Below are 24,563 nucleotides of genomic sequence, written 5' to 3' on the forward strand. Positions count from 1 at the left end.
GGAGGCTACCTGGGGCTGCTAGCCTTGCTGGCCACGTGCTCCCACCTTCCCCAGCCATGGCCTGCTGAGGAGCTGGGCAGGAGGAGCTCTTGCACCCATCCTGGCTGGAGGGATCCTGCGGGCAGCTGCTTTGCCCCCATATGTGTGGAGTGCTGGACTAGGTGAACCTTTGTTTTGTTAAGAAACTGGTTCCTCCTGCTCTGGCTTGAAAGCCTTGGCTCGACTCCTGGCGGAACCGCAAAGGGCCCGCCTCCGATCCACCTGTTACTTAGAAACACAGAAACAGAGTGAGTCAGAAGGGGTCTCCCGGGCCATCTAGTCTGACCCCCGGCTCCAGCCGGCTCCCACCACGCACATGTCTGTTGTGTCGTAGCGGCTCCGTGAATCACCGAGCGGGTTCCCTGCAGTCCTGGCCGCGCATGCAATTGCTGACCTGGTCGAGGCGCGCCCGCCGGAGGCTCGCTTGGCTCAGCGCTGGATGCGACTGTTCGCCGCAGCCCAAGTCCGGCTCCCCGGGCAAGAGGAGCTCGCCCCGCCCGGCCCCAGGGGATCTGCCGGCGCTGCGCGGGGCGGCGCTGCACAGGGAAAGAGGCGGCCCGCGCGACCCCCGGGGATCCAGCCCCGAGCGCCCCCCCCCCGCCGAGGCCCCTCCGCGCGGCCCACTTTCGCTTTCCCGGGCTGACCGCCAGTGACCGCCAATTACGCGCCGCCTCGCAACGCGCCTTCCCATTGGCCGCGGCTTCGGCTCTCGGCCAATCGGAGCCCCGACTCGGGGTCTTCCGCTCCGGCGGCTGTGCAGGGAGCGACCGCGACCCCAAACCGGAGCGGGCGCGGCGGAGGCCGGGAAGATGCGCGCCGGTCCGCTCCGGGGCCCCGTTTTGCTCGTGGCGGCGGCGGCGGCGGCGGCCTTCCTGCTGCGGGGATGCTGCGGTGAGTGCTTCGGGGATGCGCAGACCTTGCTAGCCAGCCGGTTCGCGAGGGGGACGGGGGGTCTCTTGGCTGTGCGCCCCTTTCTTGGCAGATCTCCCCTCGCGGAATCCGCGATCAGCCCGCGCCCGGATCGCGTTCGCCCCGCGGGACACCCGCTGCTGGGATCCCCATGGGCTGACACTCCCCGCACCCCGAGAAAAACAGCCACGCAGCGAGGAAGGTGGAAAGTGCCTGTGTTTGGGGCGGGGGCGCGGAGAACGTGCCTATCCAAGGGCTCGGTGCTTATCTGGATTCCGGAGGACCCCCCCCCCCCATTTTCAAAAGTTGCCCTTTTAGGCGGAGCTGGTCTCCGCCGAAGGCTTCGCTGTGAAAGGCGATCCGGCGAGCAGCGGATCTTGCGTAGCCGCACCTAGCCATACGAGGGCAGGCAAAGGGTCCCAGAGAAGCACGTAGACGAGCAGATTTCCTTTTTTCGGTCGTTTTGCGCACCCTTGAAACGCCCCCACTCATCGGCGCACTGGACTCGGGCCGGCATTGGCGGCTTGGCACGGATAGTCCCCCTTCCCTCCTCCTCCCCCACCCCCGCCCTCCTCGGATCGAGAGCAAGCCACGGAATGAAGCCTGTGATTCTATCTCTGTTTAGATCGGGGGGAAATGGCAGGATCCCTTCGGGGGGAGGGCGCCTGGTTGAACTACCGTTTGTGGTTGGAACTTACGTGCCTGGTTTTCCCCGCTGCAGAACACCTGCGCGCTTTCTGTGTGCGCGCTCTTGGTTGCTTTGCAGCGGGGAAGTAGAAGAATAAAAACAAAAACACGGAACTCGGGGGCAAGCGGGGGAAAGACGCGAATAACGGAAGCTTGTTTGTTTTTTGAGATAGCTGCTTTTAGTGTAATATTGACATTGGCACATGAGTCATGACAGAAAGATTTCCTCTGCCCGCCTCCAGATGTTTGGGGCTGCAACCTGACCATTGGCCATGCTGGCTGGGGCTAATGGGAGTTGGAGTCCAAGGCCAGGGGCTGGGGGGCATGGACCCCCTTGCATCAATGAACAGTATGTAGCACTGGTAGATTCTGTGGGCTAATGAACATTGCAGACACAACCTAACATACAAAATGAACCTCTTATCAACAGTTTTATAACAGAACAACATGGACAGTTATAATAAAAACAAAATACTACAACCCGTGCACCCAAGTCCCACCCAGGCAACAGCACCAATGCAAATAGAACTGGCTGTAGAATCGCAAAGTTCAAAAGTCCCTTTGGCTCCAACTCAAAGGAATCCAAAATGCTCGCTTCCACTGTCTGAGCACAGAGAAGTCGGCTGCCTGTGCAGAATCCTCAAAACCCTGGAATAAAATGCCAATTCAGTTATATATATACATCCATTCATTATGTGGACTCACACCACAGCACCGACATGTAGGGATTTTACCTGAGCCAGTGTGAGCCAGTGTGGTGCAGTGGTGAAGAGCATGGGACTGGGACTCGGAGGATCTGGATTCGAGTTCCCGCTCAGCCATGGAGCCAACTGGGTGACTTTGGGCCAGTCACAGACTCTCAGCCCAGCCTACCTCACAGGGTTGTTGTTGTGAGGATAAGATGGAGGAGGAGATGTAAGCTGCCTTGAGCCCTTTGCAGGAAAAAGGGAGGATATAAATCGATAGATAGATAGATAGATAGATAGAACAACTCATCAACGGGCCTTAGTGGCCTCTTCAACTCTCCTGTTCTTCTTGATCAGAATTTCTTACAGCTTCACTTTTTCTTAGTTCCACCCCTTTGGGCTGGACCAGTGTTTCTTAGGGGTTACAAAGTACAGCTGTTGCCTGGCTTGAACTGAGTGACAGCAACGCTCTTTTGGCTCTGCATGTTTGATGTATGGTTGCACATCTTTCAAAACCCCTGCTGGCATATTTTATTCATAACTGAGAGAAAAAATAGAATCTTTGGGTATCATCAATGCATAACGTATGCAATGATGAGATTAGCATGAACAATTCTCTGAAATATGGAAGAGAGGAAGAAGGGGAAATGGGTGGTGAATGGAACAGGAAATGGGGAGAGGGAGAAAACGTGGTTTGTGGATATACTGAGAGATGGGTTATAGCTTATGTGTTGCCTGTGTTCAAGCAATTTCATGCAAAATTATTAGTTTGATTTGATTTGATTACTTACCAATCTAACAATCTTTATTATTATTTGTTTATATAAAATCGTAGTTCTGAGTTTAGATGACATAATGATTATTGCTGATTTTTTGTGGAACCTCCCGCATCTAGTTTTATAAGCTCTTTTTGTACAGGGTCCCTTGGCACCTTTTTTTGGTCATTCTATGCTTTTCGTTGTCTCTTTTCTTATTTACAAACAATAGTAATAATGACCCCCCACTAGCATGAGAGGGCCGGTCTACCAGTTCTGACCAGTGCAAGTCATGGGCTGCCTGACTTCCAAGATGATGATGATGATGATGATGATGATTATTATAACATTTCTATGCTGCCCCTTGCCGAAACCTCGGGGCGGCTTACAACACAATAAAATACATTGAAATACAATAGAACATAATAAATTACCATTAAATACAAAAATACAAAAAATACACTGAATTACAAATATAAAATTAAAATTATCAGTATAAAATAAGTAAATAAAAATATAGGAGGAGAAAAGAGAAGGAAGAAGAAGTTGCCCTGGCCAGATCATATGTTTTAACAATTAAAATGATGTTTAAATAAAAAGGTCTTTACCTGGCGCCGAAAAACCAGTAACGACGGTGCCAGGCGGACCTCTTTGGGGAGTGAATTCCATAGGTTGGGCGCCACCGCAGAGAAAGCCCTCCTCCGAGTACTTACTCTCCTAATTTCTTTCATGGAGGGTTCCCCCGACGAAGATCGATAGATCTGTCCACTAGGAAACATCTATCCAAGATCTACCTGTCTGTTGCTTCTCAACCTTTAGACGTGCCTTCTGCCTTCCCACTCGCAGGAGAAGACTCAGTTCTTCCCAGAGCCCCGTCAGCTCTGTGCTGGCCCTTTGATTCTCTGATACAAGAAAAATGTGGCTTTTTGCAGAGGTGCTTGGCACTGTCTCAACTCCAAGGCCGGCGCTAAGAGAGGGATGGGCCTCCCCCAAGACCTGAACAGGGCAAGTTCTCTTAAAGCAAGATTTGAATGGCACCACAAGCCCTTCAAACCTGTAGCCAATTGTACTGCCATGACAATCAAATTTATTTAAATAAAATCAAACTTATTTGATTGTTTGATAAAACTGCACCCAAAAGTCCCTAACAGGATTCCCTGGGCAGTGTACATCCAACAACAAAGCAATATTGTATAAATTATACCATAAATGATAATGAGAAAAACTTGTTTTTAAAAAACAAACTACAACTGCTACATAATACTTTAATAAGATTTATCCTAAGCCAGGATAGCAGATGAATCATCACTAAAACATTCTTCACAATCAATCAAAATAAAGTTAATTAATTCAGTACAGTTCAGCTCATTATTAAATGTTTGGAGAGTAAAACCGTTTATGCTTGGCCCCGAAATGATTGAAAGGGGGGGTGCCAGATGAACCTCTCTGGGGAGCCAACTCCAGAGAGAGGGGCACGACCACAAAGAAGGCCTGTCTATCTGCTCCGCCTGCTTTTCCCAGAAACACTAAGAACAGTGCAGAGTTATTAAATACCGCACTAACACACACACTCTCTCCTTAATGGGGGCAACTACACCGGGTTACTTTGCAGGGCTTGTGTAACCCACACTTTCTCGACCACAGCCCTGCCTCCTACAATGTGGGTATAATAATTGCAAACATCATCTGAGCACATTGTCAAATTAATTTTCAAAATGTTCGCAAACCTAGGAAAAAATATTAACAGGACCTGGGGTGGAAAGATTCCCATCTTTGCTTCTGGTGTATTCATTGGTTGTCATATCTCTTCCAAACCCAGCACTGAAAAATTTCTTGATTCTTTATAAATGGAATAAGAATGGTGTGGGGGCTGACCCAGCGGGCTCAATGTTTTTGATGATGGATGTTGTTTGTAGTTTTGTTTTTTAGGATTATAATTTCAAATAAAACTAATAAAAAAAAAAGAAATTTCTTGATTCTTGAGGACTCCCCCCCCCCCACAAAGGTTTAGCACAGTCAGTGATGCCCTAACGACACCAAAGGCTGGAAGCCAGCAATTTCTCATGAAATGAGTAAGCAGGATCGTAACAGCACGGTCTGTTTCCTGTTTTCAGTTCTGCAAAAGCTGGAGCCCTGGCATCTTTTTAAAAATGAAAACTGGCAATTTGCACATCATAGCTCATCCCCGGAAGGGAGAATCACTTGCCTGTGCGAAGTCTGTTTTGTGGAACAGCTCCTCATTCTTGCCTGTGGGGGGGCATGTCAGCAGCAGGAGGTGCTGGAGAGGAGATTTGCTTGTGGGCTTTTTGGTGGATCTTTGGAGGGGGCGGGCAGAGCCCCAATTTATTCTGGCCTTCCTAGTTTCCGCCCCTCTCCAACCGCCCTCTTTCTCCTCTAGTCTGAGGTTGCATTTCTGGCCTCCCGTTCCCCCTTTTGAGGAAAGCGTCCACGAGTAAACAGTGAAGCGCATTAGCCAGTCACCGAGGCGTGCGCCCAAATGATAACCTTTTCCTAACTTGTGGCATGCAGATTATCTGCACGTCTCTTATTGTGGTTTTGAGTGATTTCCAAGAAATTTGAAGGGATTTTTCACCTCTTGATTTCATAACAGATCTCCGCTTTCAACTTCCTTTCTACCAGTTCGCTCATTATAGAGAAGGTTCCTCTTCTTAAGATAAACACAACTGTGCCAAATGTCTTTGCCCATCTTCTACTTGAATGTATATTAAACCAGGTTGTGTCGTAGGTTCCAGTTGGTTCAGCAACTTGGACATCCCATAATAGGTCCTGGACAGCCCCACCTTGCATTAAATCCAGGGCTGCCCCCTCTGGTTGGCTCTAGGGCACAGTAATTTAGGTGCCAATGATTTTAACCTCTTTCCCAGTACCGGAATTTATCCAGTCAATTTGGGGAGAGCTGAAATTGCCCATTATTATACCACTGACGCCCAGGCCAAATTCAGGCTGCTGGCTTGACACTTGAAGTCCTGAACAGCTTGGGGCCGGGCTATCTGAAGGGACGCCTCCTCCATTGTGCACCTACGCGGACCCCAAGGCCATCTTCTGGGGTCCTTCCCTGGGAGCCCCCTCTAAAGCAAGTCAAGAGGGTGGCCGCTAGGAGAAGGGCCTTCTTGGGGGTGGCCCTTCGACTGTGGAACAAGCTCTCCAAAGAGAGTGCCTGCACCTACTCTGTTCCTTTTGGCACCAGGTGAAAACCTTTAAATTTTCCTAGAGTTTTACTTGTTAACCTGTTTTACTATTGCAGTTTAATCTGTACCAATTCCGGATTGGCTTGCAGTCACTGCGGCTTTATTGTTTTATTGCTGCATCTTATCAATCTTTTATTTTGTAATTTTATAGACTCTGCCTGTAGTTCTGTTAGGGCTCTCTTTATTGTTCATTGTTTCATTATTTATATGTAGTTTTTGTCTTTTATATGTATAACGATTAACTTTTGTTACCTGCCCAGAGAGCCCTCAGCTGTTGGGCGGTATGAAAGCAAAATAAGAATACATAAAGAAATGTCCTTGTATGGGGGCATCCCGAATTTTGTTACTCATTTCAGGATCGCCCTGAGCAGGCGTTCCTGGGAGCTTCCGGCATGTTCCTAGGACTAAATTAGTTTTGGAACCTGGTATAGTCACAGCATTCCTTCTGTGGTAGAGGCTTGGCCTTTCAGGTGCCCGAGCCTGCCGAACTGTCCACCCTTTTTGACATAAAGAGCAAGGCCTTAAATGTGGAGAAAACCCTTCCAGTCAGCATGTGACGCTTATTCTTGTGAACTTCATTGGTAGGTTCAATGTCACATGGCATATTCCCCCTTCATGACCCCCACCCCATGTCTGCCCCCTTGTTCTTCCTTTCCAGGCGTCACCTCACACTCCATGCGCTTTTTCCGCACGGGGGTGTCGAACCCCAGCCAGGGGCTGCCCCAGTTCATGGTCATAGGGTACCTGGATGACCAGCCCTTCCTGCATTACGACAGCTACTCCAGGAGGGACCGGCCCAAATCCTCCTGGATCAAGAAGGTGGAGAAGGACGACGCCAACTACTGGGAGCGGAACACGCAGATCTCGTGGAACGCCGAGCAGGTCTTCAAGGTCCGCCTGGTGAACGTGCCCAAGTACTACAACCAGAGTGGGGGTAAGGGCCCAGGTCCCCCACCCTGCATTTGGCGTCCTCAAGGGCAGGACGAGAGGAGAGCTGGGTGCTGGGAGGAAAGGAAAGGGGTCTCTCCGCCCAGTTCCTACAGCCAGAAGAGGTTGCCAGCACTGAGCTGGGGCTTGGACCCAGCGGCCTTCTGGCCCCTTCCGCCTCCGCGATCCTGTGATTCTTTGTGGTCGTGCAATGCCTCCTCTTCCCCCCCAGACGAAAGATCTCTCCGTCTTCACCGACCAGCATTTGCGCCCATAAATCGCGAGGGGGGTACAGCGGTGTGGATGAACTGGGCCTCGGCCTTCCATGAAACCTCCTCACTCTTGAGGCTCTTTTCTCGCTCTTCATGGTTCCCCTTCCCAGTCTCAGTCTTCCTGGAGTTTATTTATTTAAAGCATTTGTAGGCTGCCCAGTTGTGCCTCAGCAACTCTGGGCAGCTCAGATTCACAACATAACAACACAGTGCTGCGGTCTCTCTTCGAACTGAGGACTGGGCTTAGAATGAAAAACCTTTTGAAATCACAGCAGCAAAGCGAAAGAAACAAAGGTGTCCGAACATCTGGAAGAATTGCTCTTCAGCACTGTGCAGAGGAGTGGGCTGCGTAAAGGTGCCACTCCAGGCTGCCCTTTGCTAAGACGGAGGCAGAAAATCACAAGGGTGGAGCCCCTGAGCTGCTGATGTGCTGGCAGGGAGGGGGGGAATAGGGGGTGCTGAGCAGAGGGAGCTCCCAGCAGGCACCAATCCAGCCCACTCTGCAGCACCTGCCTGCCTTGGGGGCTCCACACGGAGGTAGGCCAGCTCACGGGCAAGTTGGCAGCGGGACCGCTGGCCCAGAAACGCTTTCCCTTCTCTCCCATGTCCTCTCCTTGCCCAGGTCTGGGAAATAGGCCTCAGGGGCACACAGAGAGGGGCGCCTGCAAAAGCTCTGAGCCCCCTGCATCTTGAGACCCACCCCATCTACACTCCCTCCCCCCTTGGCTCCCACGGATGGGGGATGGTTGCCTGCTTTCTCCCCCCGCCACCTCCTCTGCTCTGACCGTGTGGGGTGGGCTGCCAGTGGGAGGTGGCCAGCAGGGCCAGCGGCTCACCCAGCCGCACGCTCCCTTTCAAGACCGACCCCGCGGGCCAGTTGGAGGGCACATCCACACACGCCCGTGCCAAAGTCCCTGTGAGATGGACCCAGCGACCAGAAAACCAGTTCACTTATCTCGACCGTGAGCGCGATCCTGCATCTCCCTGGTCCAGCAGGCTCTGGGTGCAATAGCCGTTTCCCCACACCTCACGTGGAGGGAGGCGTCGGTATTCAGGCAAGGAGACACTACTGTGTGGGGCAGGGGTGCTTGTGATTGGCAGGTGCCTCCCAGGGCAGGGAGGGGCTGGAGGACTTGTAAAAGCAGAGCAGGGGAGGAAGAGGCTGCTCCGTTTGGGTGCTGGTAAGAGGAACCTTGGGGCTTTAATGGAGCCTCTTAGGGAGTGCTGCACCCGTATGCGCCAGCCCGGCCTTTGAGAGCTACGCAGGGGCCCTCCTGTGTGACCATCCCTTAAGGAGGGGAGAGGGACGGCCGTGCGGAGCAGGGTCTTTTCTGCAGCTGCTCCCCATATTTGGAACGCTCTCCCCAAGGAGGTCCACCTGGCACCTTCCTTACTGTCCTTTTGGCACCAGGCAAAGACCTTCCTTTTTAAAAAACGTTTTAATAACAAATTGCCATAGACCTTTGGTTTGTATGCTTTGCTGTATTTTACTGTTGTTTTTAATGTGTTGTGTTTTTATTATGTTTTTATTGTATTTTTATCTTGTGGTTGTGAGCCCCGCAGAGGTGCTGCGGCACAATTGGGCGTCATGCCAATGTTTTAAATAAATAATCGTTCCACTTTGCGGGGTCCCCCTGCCACCCCGCTGCCTCTGCAGCTCTCTCTGCAGCCTCCGGTTTCTGCCTCGCGAGGCAACCAGAACCTCACCCGTGGTGCTCGGCACGTGGCCGTAGGCAGGCTGGGTGCAGGGTGTGGGCAGAGCGGCGAGAGCATCTTGCTGCTGTGGGAGGCAGAGTATGTGGGGGTGCAAAAGGAGGGGCCGTGGGGGACCCTCGAGCCAAGAGGGGAGAAGAAAACGAAAGGTTCAGGCTCTGCCATCAAGAATCCCGCTTTCCATATTTGTCAGCATATTCTTGTTAGGGTTCGGCCTGATCACGTCTCCGCGGCTTGGAATAGCTCTGCTGGAATCCCGTCTCCTCTGGTGGCATTCCTTGCAAGCACTTAGAGAGCAGCTCTCACTTCTCTTTCCCGTTTTGCAGGCTGGTTGTGTTTTAGGGCTTTGTGGCAACAGGATGAGAAATGGGTCTCTGTGTTGCTTGGTTTTCCTACGTTCTTGCACAGCGACCAGGTTTGCCTCTCCCCTGGGGTGAATATTTGCCAGATCCTCCATTGTGATCTGATGGGGGCAGCACCTGCCCCTCCTGGACCCACAGAACCACAGATCGGTGGAGTTGGAAGGGGCCTTTGGGTCCAGCACTGTGCTCAGTGCAGGGCTCCGAGTTTGACCGTCCCTCTGGGGGCCGTCCAGCTGCATCCTGGCTGCCTCCAGCGTAGGAGAGCTGCACCCTCCCTGCGTGATGGGTCCCACTGTTGTACTGCCCTAAGAGCCGGGATTTTTTTCCTGATATCTGGCTTCCTCTGTCTTAAGCCCGTTATTCCGTGTCCTGAACTCTGGGATGATCGAGACGAGACCCAGGCCCTCCTCCTTGTGAGAGCCTTTCAGGTCCTTGTAGAGCCTTCCTCTTCTCCAGGCTCACCATGGCTGGTCCTTCTTTTCCAGGGTTCCACACCTGGCAGGAGCTGTACGGCTGTGAGCTGAGGGGGGACGGGAGCACCGGAGGGTTCGACGAATATGCCTACGATGGGCGCACCTACCTCAGCTTCGACAAGGAGACCCTCACCTGGACGGCGGCCGATGCTGCAGCCCAGATCACCAAGCGGAAGCTGGAGGCCGAGCCCGCCATCGCCCAGAGACAGAAGTCCTACCTGGAGGGGTTCTGCATCGAGTCGCTGCGGAGGCACGTGGGGTATGGGAAGGAGGCCCTGCAGAGGAAAGGTGAGGGGGAAACGGGGCAGGTGCAGGGTACGTGGAGCCTGCCCTGAACGGATCTAGTGGCACACAGCACACACACTGACCCCATCATGTGACTTCTGGTTTTGCGTCCTCTTGAAATTCCCTCTGAGTCTGTTGATGAGCCGCATCTTGTTTCCACCTCTGGCGGAACGGAACTGGAGAAGAGAGTTGTTGGTTTTCTAACTCAAGGTCCCATTTCAAGCAACTCAGAGGAATAGAAGGGAATCTCTCTCTTCTGGAGCTATTGGCTTCATCCTCAGAATTGTCTGTAAACTGCCTAAGAATATGAAATGGGGTAACTGTAGGAACCAAGAGACAAGATTGTGAAGGACAGCAAAGTGCAGCGGGAGAACTCAGTTTTGCCGCCTAAAGGGCAGCCAAAGTTCCCTTCCCATTAGGGTTTCGATGACGCTTTGCAGAATTCACCCCTCTTGAGTTCGAGGACTTTCTGTTCTGCCGTCTTCTGTCTTAGAAAGCAAGCCGAGAACGATCCCAGATTGAAGGTGGTGCAGCTGGCAAACTCCCCGAGGCGGCAAGTCACGCCGGTCAGGGTGGAGGGTCATGAGAAACGCCTCTTTTCCCCAGAAGATCAGGCACGGTGGGGGGGCCGGGCTGAGTTTCCGGCCAGCACTGTGCAAACACTCTGCATGTCTGCCTGGAAGTCGCACTCATGGCAGTGAGAAAGCAGGCTAGAATGCAGGGAGCTGCGCTCAGCAGATCCAGCAAATTCCCCCCCGCCAAAAAAAACAGATTTCCTCACACATCCCCCCCCCCCCATTGCGGAGCGCAGTTGTATTCAGAGTCAGCCAAGTTGTTTTGAGCATGAGGCAGGAAATCCTACAGGCATTTCTTCCCTTCCCTGGCGCTGCCAGTACAGTGATAGCAAGCATGGCACCGCAGGGCCTTCTCTGCGGTGGCCCCCCGATTGCGGGACACGCTGCCCAGAGATGCCCGCCTGGCGCCAACGCTTCTTGCCTTTCCGCATCAGGTGAAACTGTTTTTATCCTCCCAGCATTTTAGTTGTTAACTTGTTTTAGTTAGTGGGTTTATGTCTTAACATTGGATGCTGGGCGACTGTTGTCCTTGTTTCTGCAGTGGTACCTCAGCTCACAAACACTTCCGTTTACGACCAAATCGGGTCGCAAACAGAAATTCCTGAAAAATGTTGCCTCGGGTCATGAACTCCCCATCAGGGGACGATTGCGATTGAGCCCGTCTCCCCCGCCCCTGAGCGTGCCCACAATCACACTCACCTGCGCCTGCGATTGTGGCTGTGTCGGGGGGTGGGGGGGAGATGGCCGCAATCTTTGTTGTTCTTTGTCACTTTGCTTCAAATGTTTGTGATTAAAAAGAAATGGTTACAGAACGGATGAACCTTATTTGCATGGAATCTTATGGGGAAATTTGACTTGGTTCATGACCAATTTGGGTCATGACCAGAGTCCTGGCACGGATTAACTTCGTGAGCCAGGGTACCACTGTGTTTCTAAGATTAATGCTTTAAGCCATCCCGAGACGGCTAAATATGGGACGGTATAGAAAAGTTTTAAATAAATAATGGATGGGTGGGCAATGCATTGTCTCTTCAAGATTTTGCCAGTCAGCTGTGAGGCAGCTGTACCTGGTGTTAAAATCCATGTGCATGGAAGCCCCTGTTTCTTAGGGGGACCCCTATTTGTAAAAGCGGCTGTGTGGCAAAGGGGGAGGAGGAAATTTGATTTTGGAAGCAGGTTTAGCCAGAAAGATGGGGCAGGAGCAGGAGGCAGGAGCATACGTGGGCAAAGAGCCGGCTGGACCGGAGGGGTGAGATGGAACAGGTCATCTGGGCGCTGGTATTTCAGCAAGTGCCACCTTTCTCAGCCCCACACTGGAAGAGTGAAGAGCCACCTTCTGATGAACTGATTCTAAAAAAGATCTTGGACTGTGTGGAAATGGATAGACTGACTTTGTCTCTGAGGGAGAAAGAAGATACAGACTTCTATCAAACCTGGGATTCTTTTTATTACTGGTTAGAGAAATGAGAATATGCATAGACTTAGACATGTTTATAGTTTAACATAAAAAGAGAAAATGTGAGGGGCTGACTCAGTAGGTCTGATGTTTTTGATGATTGATGCTTCTTAGTTTCTTTTTGTTAGGTATATTAAGAATACAACTTATTCAAACACACACACACACACACACAAGTGCCACCTTTCTCCTGGTGCACAAAAAGTAGCATCTTCCAAAATACCTTTCCAAACACTGAAAGTGTAATTTGTGGCTGGTGATGCCTGGCAATTTTGGGCTCTGGGCTTAATAAATGATCCAGTGATGGAAGGAGTGGTAACCAGCTCCGCTTTCGGGGTGGGACTGTCGTATGACTCTTCCTCTCGTCTGGAGCTGAGAGGAAAGAAACAGGCTCAGGGGCTCTGGCTCAAGGATTCAGGGGCCATGCCTAGATGAGCCGGGCACTAGCCCTCCATGGACAGCAGGGTGGCGGGGGGGCAGGTGGACTCCTGGAGATTTGGGGACCAGCACAACAGGCTGTTCCCCAAGCAGCCCCCCCGCCTTCTGACAGGGGGCTCATTCTGACGTTTGGGCAAGGAAGCCCCCAGAGGTATTTTGCTGCTCCAGCAGTGAGGCCCCGACATCCTGCTAGGCTCTGGAGAGACTCCATGGACTCTGAAGCGGCCGTTTTCCCTCTTTTCAGAGCCGCCTGTGATCAATGTGGCACGCAAGGAGGACCCGGATGGCACGGAGACCCTCCTCTGCCGGGCCCACGGCTTCTACCCCAAGGAGATTGAGATCATGTGGACGAGGGACGGGGAGGTCTGGGCCCAGGACACCTTCCGTGGCCTCGTGGCCCCCAACTCAGACAGGACCTACTTCACCTGGCTCAGCATCAAGATCGACCCCAAGGACCGGGGACGCTACCAGTGCCGTGTGGGGCACGACAGCATGCAGGATCCGGTGGGCTTTGTCTGGAAGGAGCCCGAAGGTGAGCGACGGGGGCGGGGCGCAGCCTGGTTGGACTGCAGGGTTGCAGGACGTGGCTTTTCCCACAGGAGGCGGGGGGTGAAACCAGAGCAACGCCCCGTCCCCAGCAGCCTCCCCGACTGTCACGAACGTGGCGGGTTCTCTGTGGTGCAAAACAAATCATTTGGATCTTATGCACCCCAATGGATGCCACAAGCACAGGCTCTCTCTGCCTGCCTGTTTGGGGAATAATGGAAGTTTTGGCAAGGTTTGTGTGAAGGCAAACGTGGCACAAAATGGGAGGAACCAAGCCTTGGTGTCATGGAATAGCAGAGCGAGAAGGGACCTGCGAGGCAGTGGAGTCCAACCCACCTCATGATGCAGGACTCCAAGCTACAGCATCCCCGACAGGACCTCTGGGGTGCCTCCGGTGTGGGTTGCCCACCACTTCCCGAGGTCGTGGGTTCTGTCGCTGCGTTGCCCCAACCATCAGGAAGTTCTTCCTGGTGTTGGGCCAGAATCTGGCTTCTGTGACTTGAGCCCATGAGTCTGCGTCCTGCACTCTGGGATGATTGAGAAGGGACCTGGGAAGGGACCTCAGTTCCCATCACAGCCCTGGAAGGGCTTTTGCAGCCCCTCAGATGGGAGGATAGCAGGTGGAATCTCCCCTTCCACCAACTTCACTGCCTTCCCCCTCCTCAGTCCTTTAGCCATTCCTGCAGGAAAGGTCAAGATTGGTTGGGCTCCCATTCAGTTGCCTCGCTCTTTTTCTCAATTCAGTTTTAGCATCCAACTTGGGGGTCATTATCGGGTGCGTCGCAGGGGGCCTCATCCTGCTGGCGGCGGTGATTCTTAGCGTCTATTTTTACAGTAAGTAAACTTTCCTCAGTCTGCTGCTTTTTGTGGCTCGGGGAGGTTCAGATTAGGCCATGAATTTGGGGCATGGCTCAGTTTCTTTCCTTCCATCCCCCTTTCTCTCACCCCTCACCATGAGCATCTGAAGCATTCTGTTTGCAGAGCAGGGCCACCCATTCTGGGTTATCCAATCAACAGTGGCGCTTGTGGGGCTGCCATTTTGAATATGGGGTCCCCACTTGGCAGCTGCCATGTTGAGCAAACCCCACAAGTCTGGGTTTTGGGAGGGTTAAACAGCCTTTGCACAGCCCATGGTCGGTTTTAGGACCACGCATCATCAACTGAACTCGGTCAATCTGATATTTGGGGAGTTCTGGCTCCACATCTTAGGGGTCGAGAAGTTTCCTAGTTCTCCTCCTTTCAAAGTGGTTTGAAAAGCTGCACAGAATCCTTGAAATATTGGTTAAGACGCACCTCTGCTCCCTGCTCGCATGTCGCCCTGAGGCACCTCCAGGTTCATTCCAGAAGGAAGGAATGGAGGCGTTGCGGTTACTTTAGCCCAAATCCTGTGTTTATATGTGGCGAGCCTTCATGTTAATGATGATTTTTTGGAGAACTCGTGAGCCCACCTTCCTTGGCAGCTGCTAGGAAGTGATCTGCCAGAGCCCTTCCTCATTTTTAGAGGGTGAGACCAGATGATCTCTGGAGGTCCCTTCCAGTTCTGACTCTCTGATTCTGTCTCTGCAGAGAAATGTCAAGGTGGCTACCAGGCGGCATCAAGTGAGTATGTTCTGGCATGTTTGCTCCAACGCAGGGCCAGCTGCTGTGGGAAATGGGGATCAGCAGAGGGTGCCCTCATCCTTCCAGGCTCATCTAGGAATCAGTTTGTTCTGGGGACAGCTCTAAGCTCGCACTCTGCTCCCCCCACCTGCTTTTTTGCGGTGTTTCCGTGGCTGACGCCATCAAGGTGTGTGTCAGAGCAGGAGGATGAGAAAGCCAAGCTACCCCATCCCTTCCCAGCCTGACTCCTTTTCCTTTCTCTCCTTTCCAGCAAGTGACCGGAATTCCGACAGCTCAGAGCACGGTGAGTGAGAGAATCCCAGCCCGGAGGACGGGGGGGCTGTGCCCTCCCTGAGGCTGCCCTGAGAGAGAGGCAGAGGCCTCCGCCACGTCTCCCAGGCCCATTCTGCCCCACTGCACAGCCACGGTTCCCCTCCACGCGGCGTCCTCCCTTCCCGTGCAGGTGCAGCTGGTCCGGCCACCTGTGTCGGCTGCAGAAGGCCTGGCTCAGAGCAGAAACCCCGACGGAGCTCATGAAGCCACTGATGGCGGGAAGGGACGTTTCCGGTGGCCCAGCTTGGCCTCCTCCTGGAGGTTTCATGCATCATAGAATAGCAGGGCTGGAAGGGCCCACAGAGGCCATTGGGACTAACCCCCCACCCAGTCACACCATCCCACTCAGAGGGCTGTCCAGCTTCCCCTTGAAGGTCTCCAGTGTGGGAGGGCCCCCCACCCCTCCAGGCAGCTGGTCCCACTGCCGTGTTGCTCTGGCAGTGAGGAAGCTTTTCCTGATGCCCAGCCTGAATCTGGGTTGTCGCGACTTGAATTGATTATTCCGTCTCCTGCACTCAGGGATGCCTGAGAAGCCTTTTCCTTCCTCTTTGTGGGAGCCTCTGAGGTGCTTCTAGAGGGAGATCACGTCCTCGTTCAGCCTTCTCTTCTCAAGGCTGAACACGCCCAGCGCTCTCAGCTTCTCCTCACAGGGCTCAGTTTCCAGGCCCTCCATCATCTTGGCTGCCCTCCTCTGGACCCTTTCTAGGTTTTCTGCATCTTTTAAAAATTGTTTGCCCAGAACTGGACACAGGATTCCGGGTGAGGTCTGACTAGTGCAGAGTAAAGGGAAACCAGAACCTCTCCCCTTTCGCAAAGGCTTGGAGGCCCGTCCCCTGGAAAAAGGAAACTGCCCCACCGCTCCAAATTGCCAGCCCCCTTTGCACTGTTCAGTCGGGGAGGGGCTGACTCGATGTTCGTTCCTTCTCTCCACCGCAGGGAGCAACCTGGCCATCTAGCAGCCCCACCAAAGGTGAGTGGCAGAGGGGGCTGTCCTTGTGGGTGAGGGTGGAGGCAGAGGGCTGGACAAGGAGAACAAGGTGCCCCTTCCTCACGCTTGAGGAAGCCCCCCTTCTTCCCACCCCTGCGCTGCATGGAGCACCTCAGGACAGGAGGGAGAGGGGCTTGGGGGGCAGGCATTCCTGATGCTGCAGCAGGAGGCCGGGGTGCATTCAGGGGGGAACTGCCACATGCCCTGCCTGGCCTGGTCGCATCCTGGCACGCAGGGCCCTCGGCCTCCCCATCCTCTCCCTGCTCCTCCGGCACAAGGGGTGCAGTCCCCTCACCCCAGGCATATGGCTGAGGGATGCACCTTTCCCAGCCACGGACGTGCCACAGAGGAGCACGAGGGGTTGGCGCGTGCCCAGGTGCCCTGCAGGGTCAGTGGGCAGGGTGGGCTGCCAGGCCCTCCCTTTCCCCGTTTGCTCCCTCCTTCCTGGGGCTGGGACAGGGTCCTCGGCAGCCTGAGAGAGCCCTTCCCGGCCTGGGAACAGCTGCCGTCCCCAGCAGGCTTTGGGGCTCCCAGTGATTGGGATGAGCGGCCAGAAGGCCTTGCCAGTGGGGGCTCGGGAGCTGTGCTCAGCGCCCAGCCTGGCCCTTGCACGCAGCCGCTTCTTCCTCCTAACTCCTGGGGAAGCCGGCGGTGCAGCAGGAGGCTCGGCTCCCAGCCGCTGGGCGCCCCTCACCCCATCCCAGGCGGAAGGCTGTTTCGACACCCTCCTGCTGGAGCTTACTGGGAATTCTGGATCTTTTCCAGCCTTCCCCTCCTCTCCCCACGCAGACATAGCCTGGGATTCAGGGAGACCAGCATAAAATCTTTAGATGGTTTGCTTGCGCTGCGGCTTTCAGCTGAGACACGTTTTCCAAATGCCGTGGAGCTTTTCTGAAATGTTCAAGTGCGGGGCCTTGTGTGAGCTTTGCTTTTGCTTTCTCGTTGGCAGTCCGCCCCTGCTTCTGCTGCTCTGCTTAATGCCTTTAACGGCTGTATGGGAGAGGTTTGGATTTTCTCAGACGGCCCGTGTGTACGTGTAGGCACTTTCTGCACCAGGTAGCTAAAGAGGACTTCTGAGGTCGAAATGGATCTGGTGCTACTTTTTGCTTGTTCGTTTCAAAACGAGGGCATAATGTGTTTACGATTTTTCTTGTTTGTCTTTGTAAACCTCTATGGATGCAGGTATGCCCACATTATTTAGGAATTTTGGAAACTTCCTGTTCCCACCGGTTCGCTCATCCCTGCTCTTTCTGTGAAGAGACTTCTGTGTATCGCTTTGTCCACCCTTTGACAATAGCCCATCGCCCTGCAGCTTGAGCTTCAGGACGGGCGGCCAGTGACTTGCAGAACCGTGGCCGGGAGGTCCAGGGCTGTGACTGGCTGCTCTCACACGGCAGATGCCCACGTACAGACAGGCAGGTTGATGGGCCTTCTGGATGATGTGGACAGAGGAGCTGCGATTAGCATGCAGAGACTGGCCGTGGGGACAAGAGGCCTTGGCCAAGGGAGCCCACAGCATTGCTGGATTGCTGGGAGATCGTAAAATTCTCCGGTGGTTAAGACAGGGAGACCTGCAGAGAGGACAGCAGCTGCCCATGAGGGAACGGGGGGGGGGGGGGGCGCCATTCTCCACCAGGCAGAAATGGGCCCTTGTAGGAGGTGTGAAGGTTGGAGTGCAACTATTTTGACACAGCCTCTCAGAGCAGGGAAGGTGACAGTAGAGGAGGGCAGGCTGAATGTGTCAGCTCATAAATGAGCATATGAGCAACTTATATAAATGAGTTTTGCTGGTGCCCTGGCTGTCTTGCCTCAGATCCAGAGGAATTCTTTTGCTCTCGACTTGGTTGTGATGTGATAACCATGGGGGCAGCCAAGAGCTCCTGGGGATTGTTGACAAGCAGTTCTGGGCGGCCATGAGGCTGTTCCCTTAAAAGTACAGTGGTGCCTCATTCTTCGAACTCAACTCATTTCAGGAGGCTGTTTGAACTCTGAATCGTTCAAAGTCCGAAGCAATGGTCCCCATTAGAAATAACGGAAAGGGAATTAATCCGTTCCCTAAACCCGAAACTACCCATTTCAGCACTTGATGCCAAAGGGATGGAGGGAAATTCCATTGATGCCAGGAGTCAGTATGCAAAACCTTGGAAGCCAGCAAATTATGGGGGGAGGGGGGATCAAAGGAAATGGGGGAAGGGCACAAACCCTTGAAGTGACACGGGAGACTGGAACTGCTCCCCACCTCAAATTTGCATTGTGATTCCAGCCAATTCAGTAAGCATGACAGAGCTACAATTTTTATACATACAAAATGCAAAACTGCACCTGAGCTGCGAGTCTTTTTTCAGGGCTGACAACCACATTTCCCCTTTTCTTTTGTTCTAAGGCAGAGTGTGGGGCGGAGAGCACTCGGGGGGGGGGGCAGATCCAGCCTTCCAGATCTCTCCTGGCAGCCATCCCCATCTCCCCACCCCTTTCCCCACATTTCATGGTTTCCCAGTTTTGTACACTCCCCTCCCCCCACCGCAACATCCCAGTCATATTCCTGCAAAGGTATATCTCCCAATGCCATTTTCTTGCCCCACTGGAAGGCAGTGCTCCATGTCGACCCCCTGGAGGAGCTTACTCAGGAGTAAATGCACTCAGGGAAGCACTCATGGTGCTGGGGCCCGAGTGGGAAGCAACTGGCAGGCAGGCTGCTATGGGGAGGAGGAGGATCGACTCCGGGGTGTCCCCTAAGAGGGGCCCGGCCAGGCTTGGCCTGCTCACGTGCAACCAACCCCATCCGGGTCCCAACCGTGCAGCTCCTGGCACCAACCCAAAGCTGGCTGGGGCTGGGGTCAGCTGCAGAAGGCGTCTTCCACAAGGACCTCATTGTTGCAGGGAGAAGTGCCCAGCTCTCCAGGCACATGCCAAGAATATACAGTACGTTATACAGCAGAAATGATGTGCAGCACAAAAGAAATGGCCCGTTAGGTCCTGAGCTTCACTCACAGGACATGGGGGCGCGAGTTGAGACTGGCCAAGGGGAAGGCGCTTGGAAAATGGCCCTTGATTTGCTCCAAGAGTTTCTAAAGCATCAATTAAGAAGTGCAGCAAAAGCCCAATTGGCTCCTTCAGCAACACGCTTTAAATCGATGGGTGGAAAGCTTTCCCCTTGGGTGCAATTCTGTGGCCTTTGGACAGTGCCTGGGGCTGTCGGGAGAATTTGGAGTCCCAGCACTGGGTCTCATGAGCTCAAGCTGGCTCCCGAAAGGCGGGCTCGCCTCGCCCCTTCACAGCCAGCACCCAAAGAGTGTCCCCAGCTGTGCCTTTGAGGAGGCAGTGGGGCACCAGCAGGAGGAGAAGAGGCAGGCTGGTAGTGGGGAATACGAGGAGGCAAGGGCCGGGGCTCACGGCTGCCACCCGGGTCCCTTCCCACCGCATTCCCGGGCTTCTTCGCAGCATGAGGTGCTGCAGCCGTGGAGAGCATCGCTGAGCTGGCCTACAAGCATCTGGGTGTATCAAAGCCCCCAGGCCATCTGGGGGGAGGGTATAACTTGGGGTCCTGCACTGAGCAGGGGGTTGCACCTGATGGCCTTCTTGGCCCCCTTCGACTCCACCATTCTAGGACCCCCAGGTTCGTGTGCAGTTGCAGTGGAGGGCCCTGGATTCTGGCCAAGCCAGAAGTTACTTCCAGGCTGGGCAAAGGTCAGGGGCAGACTGACCGTCTGGTCAGCTGGACTTGGTTCAGTAGAGCAATGGTTTGCTTCCAGAGGCGTCAGGTTCCACATTGCTGCAGGTGCTTCAGTAGCGGCCGGTGAGTCCCAACGAGGGAAGCTGTGACTGCATCTTGCATTGCAGAAGCTGCATTGACTTGGGGGAGAGGGGGAGAGTGGTCTACAGTGCTAAGATCTCTGCAGAGCCAAGAGAGCACATTTCTGGACTAAGAAGGAATGCAGGTGTCTCTTAGATAGGGCTGGAGCTGGTTGACGCCTGCAAACCTCTCAAGGCTAAGGAGACGGAGGAAGGCCAAGGGAGGCCATTCCCATCTTTGCCCAGGGAGCATCATCTAGCCTCCAGAGAGAATTTTGATAGGAAATCGGGAATGAATATGAGATTTCTAACTGAGTAAGCAGAAGCATTATGCTCCCTGATTCGCTTTCCTCACCACATGATCTCTGGTGTTGAGATTGGGCCTCAAGACAATGATGTAGCATTTGGGGAGAAAGATGCAGCCCAGGAGACCAGCCCCAGAGGCCAAGATGGAGAAGACCTCCACGGCCACCATGGCCTTCCCCTTGGTGCTCAGGTAGGTGGGCACAAAGGAGACCCACACGCTGCAGAAGACCAGCATGCTGAAGGTGATGAACTTGGCTTCGTTGAAGCTGTCGGGCAGCTTCCTGGCCAGGAAAGCCACCGTGAAGCTGACCAGAGCCAGGAAGCCCATGTATGCCAGGACTGCGTAGAACATGGCAACCGAGCCTTCGTTGCATCCCACGATGATCTCTCCTGCCAGGGAGTGGAAGTCCCTGTTCGGGGCTGGGGGAGAGGTCATCAGCCACAAAGCACAGATGGCAACTTGGACGAGGGGACAAGCCAAGACTATGCAGTTGGTCAGGCGTCTCCCTAGGAACTTTCTTGCCACGTTTCCTGGCTTGGTGGCCATGAAGGCCAGGACCACCATGACGGTTTTTGCCAGAATGGATGAAACCGCAACAGAGAAGACGATGCCGAAAGCTGTTTGCCTCAGAAGGCAGGTGAACTTTGTGGGACGGCCGATGAAGAGGAAGGAGCAGAGGAAGCAGAGCAGGAGGGAGGCAAGGAGGACGTAGGTGAGGTCTCGGTTGTTGGCCTTGACGATGGGTGTGTCACGGTGTTGAATGAAGATCGCCAGCACTGCAGATGTGAGCAGAGAGAGCGACAGAGCCAGAGAAGATAAAACGATCCCCAGCGTATCCTGATATGAAAGGAAGTGGATCTTCTTGGGGATGCACTGGCTTTGGTTCTTGTTCGGGTGCAGATGCTCTGCACACGGGTGACAGCGAACTGCATCTGAAATGAGGAACAGCCACGAGCCATTTCCAACACAAGGATGTGATCTCTGCGTGGGCCAGTTCAGTCCCAAAAGAAAGAAATAGAAATAGCTCTTTTTCTACACTCAAGCATACGATATCTTGTTGATTGTTCTGTATTTTATTTTTGCAGATGTACTTAATAAGACCATTGTCAGAAAAAGTATAAAATAATTCTTCCTCCTCCTCTTGTTCTTCTTTGTCACCTGGCAGCCTCCCTGTACCACATTTACATCTGATATTGCACAGGAAGGAAACCCCAAACTCTGTACCTAGAAATTATACTTGAGTGACTCTAAGGAGCAGTTTACAATGAATATCAACAGCGCCCTCTTACTGAACAAATGAGGAAAGCGATTCCTATCTCTCATCTTCTAAATACTACAGACTGTCATGTGAGAAGTGTTTTTGCTGGGGCTGGGAAATAGGATGCAGAAAGCAATACAGAAAAAATGGGCAATTTGTTTGACATTGGTGTCATGTGCTCCACTCCATAGAAGGACTGACCACCTTCCCAAAATCAAGGAATGGTGAATAGTTTGCAATATGGTAGACCATGGAGGCATGCAATCCAAAATGGCTTTGACAAAAATGCCTTTTTCATGGGAAAAAGGCAGGGTCTTCTCTGTGTCTGTGACCGTAAGCTCATCACTAGTTTCCTCTGATCCTAGTAGGCTCTGCACCTGTATGTGGCTCTCACACTCTGAGGTACCTGTCCAGGTAGAAATGGTCCCTTCTGGACAAAGGTTACACTGGTAGCAGCAAACTGCCTTCCCCTCCGGGACTTTCCTCTGGTGTCCTGGGGAACATCTCTCCACACACCTTGCAAAAGGCATCCTCTGAGAATGAGAAGAAAAACAGGACCAGACTGAGTGGAGGAACACGACAGATGGGCCTCGGCATTACTCGAGGGGAGGGCTTTCCAGTCTAGGAGGAGGAACTGCCACCCACAGGTTACTCCTACAATGGTTCTAAGAGGCTCATAGAGGAATTGTAAAGCATCGTGCTCGAAATTGGTGTATCCCGATGACATGAAGAGGGAAGATTCTGCAACAACCCCATCCCACTTCTGTGACATCAGGAAGTCCACCCCACCAACCGGAGGGAGGGAGGGAGGGAGGGCTTGGAGCTCCACACCACTCATTGCAGAGAGAAAGCAAACTGGACACACAATTCCATCTCACTTGGGTGTCTCCTTCCCACTATCCCCATGTTCCAAATGGGACCATTAAATAAAGGCCCCTAAAATATAGAGAGTTTGAGGCAGAAAAAGAATCTTCAGAATCTATTTCCATTCCAAGTCAGACACTTGGTCCATCACGGGATGAATGAGAATTCTTTCCTGTCCATTTTCCAAACAGCATCTTCCCATTTAACCATTTTGGAAATGAGCATGGACTCAAACACAATTCACACCTTTCAGGGTTTGCAATGCAACTTGGGGGCCAACATTATAGATTTCATAGCATCTGTGCTTTACAAGAATGTGCACAAACACACCTGAATCACAGGGAGAGCTGTCTAACATTTTAAAGACAATACTTTAATACTTCAGATGTACATTTAGGGGGAACACTTTCATGAACACACTCACAATCTTGCATGAAAATGCATGAAAACATGCACAATCTTCCACACAAAAAGAAAAGTAGAATTTGCCATCTGATATGGACGTGAGACACGACAAGCTTCAAGGTGGCATTTGGGCATTTTTAATAGGAGCTGGGTTAGGTGATTCGCACCTCCCTTGGCCCACTTTGCAGTGCATGGCCTGGACTTGCCGCAAGCCACACTCCAGCGGCTTCCAGCATTTCGGTCCTGGCCTCTCTCCAACCCTTCCTGGAATGTCACGAATAACTTCCAGGACTCCAGCATAGGAGGATGGTGCTCCTGAATTGGTTAATGACCCCCAACACACAAACCAGTAGAAACCAGGCCTTTGGTTTCATCTAGAAAGCCCTCTCCTTTTTGGCAATGGAAAGAAATGCAAAATGCTTTAGTCCCCCCATGACCGCAAAACCATCCACTTTTACCACACCTCGGTCGCCCACGTGATTTCACTTGGGCGAATTGCAAGGTCCTGGCCAGAGGGAGCCCCTGAATTCACTTCTCCAACTTCCACAGGATAAAAAGATCCATTTGTCAAGGAGACCCAGTTCAGGATATTGTATCTCTTGCCACTTTCGGCTAAACAGACCTCTTCTCCAGCACTGTTGTTAAACCGGATGCTCCTCAACGGGCCAAGAATCTGAAACGAAAAAGCCGTTTCAAGGACGAGGTAACTGCGAGTGAGTTCTGGTATCTTCTGCCATCAAGTTAGGAGACATCTTTTCCTACAGCTCATTACTTCTTTGTCTGCTTCAAATGCCTATTTCTAGCTTCTCAGTTATGTTTTGCTACCACTTCGGACTTGATCTGCTCTTGTCTTCTGGATATGAAATACCCTCAAATCTTTGAATGGGAGCTGAGGAGGTTTGCTCCCAGCAGCAGCAAAGCTAAGAGCAGAGGGTCTTCGGTGGATGTCCACAGGGGTCCAGAGACCTGCTGGTCGCTTGCTTTTAAATGCTGAGAGGCGACACGGACTGCTCTGTAGGTATGAGCTTTAGAGAAGAGGCTGTGTGATTCCTCGGTGGAAACAGATGCAAATACACAATTGTTGCAGAGGTAGCACCCAAGGTCCATCTTGTCCAGCACTCCACACAAATGGTGGCCAACCAGCTGCCCCAGGATCCCCGCAGCAGGAGGGTTGCAAGACCACCTCCTGCCCAGCTCCTCAGCGACTGGCGTGTGCAGGCAGGGCACCTTGCGTGAAGCAGGGAGCACGTGGCCAGCAAGACTAGTGGCCACAGATAGCCTCCTCCCTCATGAATCTGTCCAGTCCCCTTTTAAAGCCATCCAGACTGGGGGCCTTCCCCACTTCCCGTGGCAGGAAATTCCAGGAAATTCCTTTTACCCGCCCTGAACCTCCCACCTCTCAGCTTCATGGGATGTTCCTGGGTTTGAGTGTTATGGAAGAGGGAGTAATATGCCTCCCTCTTTACTGTCCCCACTCAGTGCATTATTTTAAATAGCGCCATTATGTCTCTTCTTCTTCACCATTTTTCTAAGCTGAACAATCCTGGCTGTTGCCCTGGTTGTCCGAAGGAAGCTGCTCCAGCCCTGGATCACGTTTGCTGCTCTTCTCTGTACTTTTTCCAACCCAAAGTCTCTGCTGAGCTTTACTTATGGGAAATGCTCTGCACAGGAAATATCAGCCGTGG

At 52.8% G+C, this 24,563-nt stretch overlaps 1 protein-coding gene across 3 annotated transcripts; it reads left to right on the plus strand.

Annotated features, from left to right (window-relative positions):
• The first annotated feature begins 809 nt into the window (after positions 1-809).
• On the plus strand, positions 810-18,573 carry LOC123024639 (H-2 class I histocompatibility antigen, Q9 alpha chain-like). 3 transcript variants are annotated; one of them, XM_044432625.1, is made up of 9 exons: positions 810-930; positions 6,944-7,219; positions 10,045-10,320; positions 13,031-13,318; positions 14,077-14,166; positions 14,899-14,931; positions 15,203-15,235; positions 16,201-16,234; positions 17,435-18,573. In XM_044432625.1, the coding sequence occupies exons 1-8, from the start codon at positions 849-851 to the stop codon at positions 16,218-16,220; spliced, it is 1,098 nt and encodes a 365-aa protein (XP_044288560.1). In that variant the 5' UTR covers positions 810-848; the 3' UTR covers positions 16,221-16,234; positions 17,435-18,573. The 3 variants fall into 3 exon arrangements, with proteins under 3 accessions (XP_044288560.1, XP_044288559.1, XP_044288561.1); XM_044432624.1 differs by lacking the exon at positions 17,435-18,573 and adding an exon at positions 17,018-17,180 and having other exon boundaries at positions 811-930; XM_044432626.1 differs by lacking the exons at positions 810-930; positions 17,435-18,573 and adding exons at positions 5,126-5,148; positions 17,018-17,180.
• Positions 18,574-24,563: the final 5,990 nt, after the last annotated feature.

This window comes from Varanus komodoensis, unplaced genomic scaffold (assembly GCF_004798865.1).
Source record: "Varanus komodoensis strain SLA01 unplaced genomic scaffold, ASM479886v1 scaffold240, whole genome shotgun sequence".
Lineage (NCBI taxonomy): Eukaryota > Metazoa > Chordata > Lepidosauria > Squamata > Varanidae > Varanus > Varanus komodoensis.